The 8,492-nt window shown below is 43.7% G+C and overlaps 1 protein-coding gene across 1 annotated transcript in view; it reads right to left on the bottom strand.

Moving 5' to 3' along the window:
- TFAP2A (transcription factor AP-2 alpha) overlaps positions 2,406 to 8,492 on the bottom strand; it is an 11,004-nt gene continuing 4,917 nt past the window's right edge. Inside the window, exons 5-7 of the mRNA XM_021388548.1 lie at positions 7,566 to 7,684; positions 5,318 to 5,459; positions 2,406 to 3,759 (exon numbers count right to left, since the gene is read on the bottom strand). Of these exons, the coding sequence (XP_021244223.1) occupies positions 3,471 to 3,759; positions 5,318 to 5,459; positions 7,566 to 7,684 (550 nt within the window). The 3' untranslated portion in view covers positions 2,406 to 3,470. The remainder of the gene's footprint in view (positions 3,760 to 5,317; positions 5,460 to 7,565; positions 7,685 to 8,492) is intronic.

The following is an 8,492-nucleotide window of genomic DNA, read 5'->3' as shown; positions in this document are numbered from 1 at the left end:
ATGCTTGAAATGCGCTCTCCTAGCGTAAAGTAGCTAATTATATCTTTAAAACATTATTTATTATGACCTTATAATGTTCTAGCATGAGACCGCTTTATACATCGCCCAGTATAAAACGATTATATTGGGTACAGGTTTCAGAAAGTAACAAGCATCTGTAAATCCAGATATGAATGAATGGTATATAATAAGATTGTTTTCGTTTAAAAATGAGTATTTATGTGTTGCTGTGGAAAGAGCAGCAATGTATTGCTGTTTATGAATGCTATTGTGCCTGAGGTTAGGATCCCACACACAATCTGAGATGCAGCCAAGAAAAACAGCCCTGATAGACAATGCTTCACTTCACCTGCTACAATACTGTGCATTTCATTTATGTCAAGAATATGTACAGTTAGGGTTCATTCACCTCATTATTTTGTTACATCTACTTTACAGTTAACCAGTCTCTCTTGGAAACAATAAATAACTGTTTTTAAAACAATTGCAGCTTTGCATTCAAAAGATGCACTTTCAATTTATAAGAAAAAATATTCACCGCTTTTATAAACTGGCTGGCTCTCGAAAATAGAATTTAGACGCCACCAACTCTCTTTCTGCTTGGCAAGATTGATTTTACACTGCCTCCCATAAGTAGATTACCAAAGCAAAATGAAACATCTTGGGCTTTATCTAATGCTTTGCTTCACCAGCCCTACCAAACGTCAAAATATATGAGCAAATGTTAATTCTCTTTGCAGCTTTATTGTAAACGCCTCTCTCTTAACCTCCACAATTTCTGCCTGAGCAAAAAGGAAAAAAAATAGAAAAAGAAAAAAGAAAAAAAAAAGAGAGCAAGAGGGAGAGAGAGAGAGAGAGAGTGAGGCAGAGGCAGGAAAGAGAAAGAGAGAAAAATCAGCCATCGCCACCGAAATATCATCATCACTTCAAGGAGACCATCTCTTTAAAAAGCCTTTACAATCTTAACTGCATTAGTCCCTTTTCCTGTGATAGAACATAATCCAGTACGATCCTGACTTCACCTACCCCCTGCGCCAAAGAAAACAGATTCAAAGTCTGAATTCTCACACGTTTTTACAACCCATCTACAAGACGCACGCTCCGTTTTATTATTATTATTATTATTATTTTTAAAGCAAACTTCCCTGTTTTACAAGCACGAGAAGAAACTTCAGCCAAAACCCGCAGCTCCTTCCAAACTGAGGCAGCCATCTCAAAATGCCAACCTGCGCGTTCCACTCAAAACACAAGCCATCCATCAGAAAGAATCTGTCTCCTGCAAGATTTCACTAAAGTTCACAACCATGAGGTGATGGAGGCACAAACTATAGAGCTTTGCGTTTTCTTGAGGGGGAGGGAGCACCCAGTTCTGACCCACCAGCAGATTTATTTTTTCTTCAGAGCACCTAATTTTCGGTATTTGCATAGCAGTAATTCTTTTAATAACGTCTTTCCTGAGAGAGATGACATTTTCTTTTCTCTCTGCTCTCCTTCAGGACAACTACACGTACAAAATTGCATAGGCTTTATAATTCTGTACGCTACAGATGAACATAAATAAAAACCTAGAGGTCAACATAAATAAAATAAAACTTTATTTTTTTTTAAATAAAATTATGTTTCGGTTAAAGAAAAGATAGCGTGCCATTTTGTTAGTAGTACAGACAATTTGTTATCCAAAAGAATACATTGTGCTTTATTGTGTCGTTTGTCTGAATACAGACTCGGTGGAATATCTAAATGATACCCTGCTCTGAACTCCAAGTTGAAAGTAAGTTTTTATTATACTTGAGGGAAACAATGGGTTCAGCTGCTTATTGCAAGGAGCAATTGTCAAGGGAGAGTTAAACTCAATTACTGTAACCATACTGAATAAAAAATACTGCCAAGAACAAAAATACGCCTGGGTAAAGACAGCCACTGAATAAAAAAATCGACATAAAGCGTATCAAATATTTATTTATCTGGGCAACAAAGGACTATGATACATTGACAGGCATGGAAACTACTGCCGGCACAACTCAATACAATACAACTATAACTGCTTCCAATATGGCCAGTGGAAATACAGGATACCAGGTGGTCCCGGATGTTTGAAGTTCTTTGGAAAAAAAAAAAAAAAAAGAAAAACAAAAAAGGAGAAAAACAAAAGAAAGGGAAGAAGGGAAAAAAGAGAGAGAGAGAAAAAGGAAAAAAAAAAAGCTAAATCTTGTTTCAAAAGACAGTATTAATTTATTGCTCTGATGGTGCTTTGGGGAGAGGGACAGTGGATGAAAATAACTTCTTCTTTCATTTTTCACAACATATAAGGGTTGTAAAACCACTAACATGTTTAAAAATCTTGCCAGGGTCCAACATCACTTTATTTTTTCTTCAATGAGAAACTAAATGTCATACTAATTATATATAAAAATTCATGGTTTTTTTTTTATTATTATTTGTTCAGCTGCTTCATTGTCGCCTTTAACATGCTACAACAGGGCTAAAAATGATGAATCCCAGAGAAAAACCCCCAAAAAACCTCTGATATCTAAATAAGTACCATGAACCACATGATGAACTAAGAGGGGAAGATTTAAAACCCACTAAACAAGAGGTAAACGAGATCACCAGATAAATAAAAAAAGGCTTAAAACAGACTCACCATATTTACAATTCCCATTAAATTACACATAAATAAATATATACATACATGAACACTGATTCCCTTATATAATAACCGTGAATCATGTTGCAATAGAAAGTTCAAGTTGGTCGCTTTACCTTTGTCAGGAAAAAGTTCTACAACTGAAGATATGACATGGAACTGCTTGTGTTTTGTGTTCAAGTTTATTCACAATACTGAAAAAACGTCATCAGTCCTTTTTGCCTTTCGTTTGCTTGCTCTTGCTGCTGCTGTTGCACTTCTCTCGCTTTTTTCTTTTTTAATATGGCTACAATCTTAACTGAAGTTTATGTAAGGGAAGGTGGTGATTCAGTCCAGTGAAGCTCATAGAATTTTTTTTAAGTATTATTTCTTTTTTTTAGGTTTTTTTTTAGTTTTTTTTTAATATATTTTTAGAAAAAAAAGTCCTTTTGTTTTTTTTTGTTTTGTTTTGTTTTGTTTTTTTTTCCTCCTTTTGTTTTATTTTTTAAAAAAAAAGTTCACAAACTCAAGACAGAACTTTTACTTTTTGCTGGCTCCGTCCCCCTGTTTTCTGTTCTCTTAGGCTCCAAACCGGGGTAGCAAAACGATGGTGGCAGCGGGGAGAGGGGGAACGAGTTAAAAGGGAGCAAATGGAGATGTGGATGCCGGGAAGGGGTGCGGGGAGAGGGCAGAGCAGTCCCGCAGAGTCAGAGAACAGGATTGGCAGAAGGATGCTCATTCTGTTGCCGTAGCCTGGGGTGCTGGGTGCAGGGCAGAGGGAGGAGGGAGATGAATGGACTGATGGGCTTGCGAGGGGGGAAGGGAGAGGAGTGGGGGGGAGTCCTCACTTTCGGTGCTTCTCCTCTTTGTCGCCGCTTTTGGTGCTGTTGTCTGTGTGGCTGTTGGGGTTGTTGCTGAGGTACATTTTGTCCATGGCCTTGAGCGCCTCGGTGAGATAGTTCTGCAGGGCGGTGACGGCAGCACATACCGCCGGGCTCCCGAAGCCGTGCGAGATGAGGTTGAAGTGGGTCAGGCAGCTCTGGATGCCCGGCTCCAAAATGGGGTTGGGCCGCGAGTTCCCCAGGGGAGATCGGTCCTGAGCCAGCAGGTCGGTGAACTCTTTACAGATCTGTCTATAGCACAAATGGAGCAGAGACACAGAGAGGGAGGGCGGGAGGGGAAGAGAGAGGGAGAGAAATGAACCATCGCTGTCAGCAGCAAAGCCCGTGCATGCTCCCTCCTAGGTTACACAAGCCCGCGGATGAAGGGGGCCGCTGCCCGCGAGCGCACACACGCACACTCACTCTCCACCGCTTCCTCTCCTCTACACAGCATTCCCCTGTTCTCACACTTGTGGGCACGCACACACCTCCTCCCTTCACCTTGCACACGTGCACAATGGCGCGCGCGCACCGTGCCCCAGCCTGCACAGACAGACAGCAAGCACGCACACCAGAACTGCTCCCGCCCACCCCACCGATCCCCGTCTTGCACCCCTCACCTATTCCTTGCAAACACACATCCCTTCCCAGATGGATTTTGGAACACAATCAGTATGCAGCTTTGAGTTCCCCAGCAATGCGGAATGGAGGAGACGGGCTGCAATACCCAGAGAGGATTTCAGGGATTTATTCGCGTTTTGGAAGACCCTTGTTTGGAGAGAGCCCCGGGCCTCTTCCTTCACGAGGCTAAAACACGCCCGCGTGGGGAGGAAAGAGTGAAGGCAGCGAGGGGAATCGAGGCTTTAAATCAGGGTGTTCCAAAACACTTACACATGTACATCTCTATCTCCAAATCCAAAGGGACCTTTCCACAGAGGGGAAGGCTGACGCTAACCGGGCTCCGGAAATTTCCTTCCAGGGAGGTGAGAAGGGAGGATACAAGGGCACGGTGCAGAAGTTAGGTGACACCATCCGCCCACCGCACAAAGGACTGGGGAAATAACACACCTTTATAGCAAGGGCTCAGAGGCACGTTGAAACAGTTTGGATTCTGAAACCCGCGTTAATGTCTTCCAGCCATAAACTGGCTCCCATCTTCTGCCTGCGCCCTCTGGCACTGTGCCCTTTCGTGACACCTCCACTGGTAATTAAGGGCCACTAAACAACCCTTTTAATTTCCAGCAAACATATCAAAACAATCATTTTCCTTTCACGCGCCACCTGGAAGTCTAGCCAGCCCCACCAATGATAAACTCCGCTAGCGTTTTAACTGTGTACAGATTGGCATTTAAAATATATTTTTCATATCCCTACGTTCACTAAGTAGCTGAGACCCTTAGGAAGAAAAAACCATTTCAGATTTTAACGAACTGAAATTGGTTTACTGTGCCAGTTTTATTTTACTGTCAAAGGGGAAACCTTCCCCTTTCTACCTCAGTTGATAAGCTAAGTGAAAGGACCTGGAATATTTTTTTTTTGCTTTGAATAATTACTGCTTTTTTCTTTAACCAAACATCCATCTGCAATTTCCACAAGTCACTCTCGAGCAAATCCATGCAAACGGACTGGATGGAAACCAAGCTGAGTTACACAGACCTCCCAGAGCAGGAGGGGACGCTCAAGCCCCCACAAAACGCAACACCAGGAGCCACCGGCTACGTGGAAAACATTTGCAAACAAAAGCTCCAAACCCGGGTCTGTCGCCCTCCCCTCATAACTGAACCACACGCTAGGAAGGTAAATGTCTTACTTTGTAGCTAGAAGCATGTTTTTTCTTGTGACTTGCTCGTTTGGATCGGAATGTTGTCGGTTGAGAAATTCAGCTACTGCTTTGGCAGGAAATTCTGTCTCACAAACGTACCCAAAATCTCTAGCTAGATGCACTGCTTCCCCTGCGAAGGGAGAGGCGGGAGGGGATGGGGAGGGAAACACACAGCTCATCAGTACACACAGCATAGAGGCAAAAATCCATCAGAAAAAAAAACCCACGACTTTCTACTTGGGCTTTTCTTCTAAAAGACAGGGCCTGGTATCTTCCTATCTCTGCAAAAAGGTATAGTAAGAAATGCTAATCCCATTTTATCTTGCAGGAGCTGCCTTTTGCTTCAGTCTAGGGCAATGCAAATGTGTATTTTCATGACAATCGTTACGAGTGAAATCTGACATTCACTTTTTTTTTTCAAGTTTCCATTGACTAACAGACCTTAGACAGACGGGCTCCGTGCACCTAAAATGTGCGCTTACATTTACACAGCCACGTGTATACGCAGCCATTTATACACAGTTCATTCAAAGCTATTTACTCCGGAAATATTTATTTGCCTCAACCACGTTTCTATATTCCTTCGCAATGCATCAATGATTAATATTGATCATAATTACTCCTAGAGCTCTTCTAAATAAAACACATTAAACAGCTAAGTGTTTAAAATTTAACTTGATCGCATATAATTATATGTTCCCCCCCTAAACGATTAACCATGAGAATTTTAGGGTCATTCCACCGAGTCTGTCTGTTTTGTTGATTTTCAAATCTTTGGTTTTAATTTCCTGAACCAGTTGGTTTTTACTGCAGGGCTTCCTGCCATTAGCTCTAGCTCCGGAAGAACGCATGCGCCAATTAGAGCTTCAAAGCCTCAGTCCAGTGAGCTTGTTTCCATAAAATGGAGCGGATCATAAACAATAACAGTACTCCAGAAAATGCTACAGGACTCAAAGCCTGAGCAGTGTTTACACTATCATCCCCCCAAAACCAGACACCGCTGCTAAGCTAAATGGAGGGAGATTGGGCCTCAGTTTTGCTTTTTGTTTTTATAAAAATCACTCTTTCAAAGCAATTATATGCCGATGCCAAACAGAACAACAGATTACAATCAAACGTTCTCCATATTCATTAACATCTCCCAAAATATTAGGCATCTACCAAAGCTAGACTTTTCAGAAGTTTTCCCCTTGCAATTTGTCACTATGGTGTGTCGATGCAATGGCACAGCCTTTTTAAAATCATGAAGACACAGTAATTTCCACGCAGCATAAGTATTGTGCAGCTACCTAACCTGAATGTTTAAAAAAATTAAGTCTGGCATTGCGCAGCGCTTCTTTCCCCATCCCTTTGAACATGAAACATCTCCAGCAGAATGCAAAGTGACAACAAAACAAAGCTACCAATTCCCTCCTACACAACCAAACTTAACGCGAACCTGCGCAGCTCGGACTGAGGTTAAAAGCACTTTGCAGACCAAGCTGGCCCAAAACGTTGTGAAACCCACGAGTGGAAAGAAAGGGGGAGGATTTATTTTCTGGGCGTGGGTTTACTTTGTGCCAGTCAATATGACAAAGCAACTGCTTCAAAACTAAACGACAGCAAAGTCTCAGGCTTCCCACCTCTGACTTCTGAAAGTACAGGGCACCTGAAGGTGCTAAAAGTAAGCTGCGCGTTCTCTGGACAGACCAAAGCAGAGGGGAATGATATAATGAAGGGAACACGTGTTTTGAAAATGAGAACCAAAAGGGAGGGGGGTGCAACTCAGAGGCTTTCAGGACACCATTAATTCATGGCTTAGGTCAAGGATTCCCAAATTAATTCAGGAAGTAATGGTCACGCATTTCTCCAATGCAGATGTCAGAAAACTTAAATGATTTACTGTTATGTGGCTGGAGGGAGGGGGAGATGAATCCCAAAGCAGCTGCAGTTTTTTGACATTTCAGTTGCCCACTGATGGAAGGGCGGCAGCAGCCCTGCTCCCTGCAACTTTCAGCCCAATGCTGGTGGGGCTGAGCCTAAAGCAGAGTCTGCAGGATTCGTTTTAAGTTTAAGTTAGAACAAAAGGCAGAGCTGCACAACCAATCACCTTTTCCTGATCGACCATAAGAACATCCTTCCAATATCAAACAGGCAGCACCAATTTGGAAAAAAAAAACAAAAACAAAAAAAAACAAGCCAAGACACCAAGCCTTATCCCACTGTGCAGCACCAGGGGCAGGGCTGAGGCACTTACCCTCCACCAATGAGGTGAGTAAGGTGACATTAGCAGCTTTGCGTCTCCCGGCAGGCAAGTTCAACCCTATCTTGTCCAGCTTCTCTCGGAGGGACCGCCCGCCATTTTTGGACTTTGCCCTGTGCCACAACAGAAAGCGGTTAGAGGATGGACAGCAGAGGCTGTGTATCACCCCATAATGCCATACTGTCACCAGAGGGACACTGAGGGGAGGTTTTTGGGGGAAAGCAGAGTCTAAAGACGGAGCTGTGCAGTGACTGAGGTGACAGCCTGCTTTGAACCTGCAGCCGCCACAGCCCAGAGGGGACATGTCTCAGGGCAACTGCATTATTCCATTGATAAGACAAGAGGGAATGGCCTCAAGTTGCACCAGAGGAGGCTCAGGTTGGATATTAGGAAAAATTTCTTCTCAGAAAGAGCGGTGAGGCACTGGCACAGGCTGCCCAGGGAGGTGGTGGAGTCACCGCCCCTGGAGGTGCTCAAGAATCGTGAGGATGTGGCAGACAGTTAGTGGGCATGGGGGGGATGATGGACTAGATTATCTTAGCGGTCTTTCCAACCTTAATGATTCTGTGATTCTATTCTATGATTCTATCATTATTGAGCAGGCTGATGTGAAAGTTTGGGAGCCCGCAATGCCGTTATTGCACGGAGACAGATCTCTATGTGGCACAGACACCGCCGGCCAGCAGAGACGGCCCTGAGACGGTAGGTTAGGATGGAAGTTGGGCTAATTAATGCTGGATTTTATTCCCTGCCCGAGCGCTCTTGAATTGTCTGGATTAGATTACAGCCCATCGGAGCCTACAGGGCGCGGTGACGCCAACCTCCGCAGCCGGGGCTGCCACCGCCACGAGGGCAGAGGGGCCGAGGGCCGCCACCCCTCACACACCAGGCCGCGTTGCCATGGTTTCAGCGCCTTTCCCC

The sequence above is a fragment of the Numida meleagris genome, chromosome 2, assembly GCF_002078875.1.
Source record: "Numida meleagris isolate 19003 breed g44 Domestic line chromosome 2, NumMel1.0, whole genome shotgun sequence".
Taxonomy (NCBI): Eukaryota; Metazoa; Chordata; class Aves; order Galliformes; family Numididae; genus Numida; species Numida meleagris.
The sequence above is the reverse complement of the archived record's forward strand: the minus strand, read 5'-3'. Positions and strand labels throughout refer to the sequence as shown.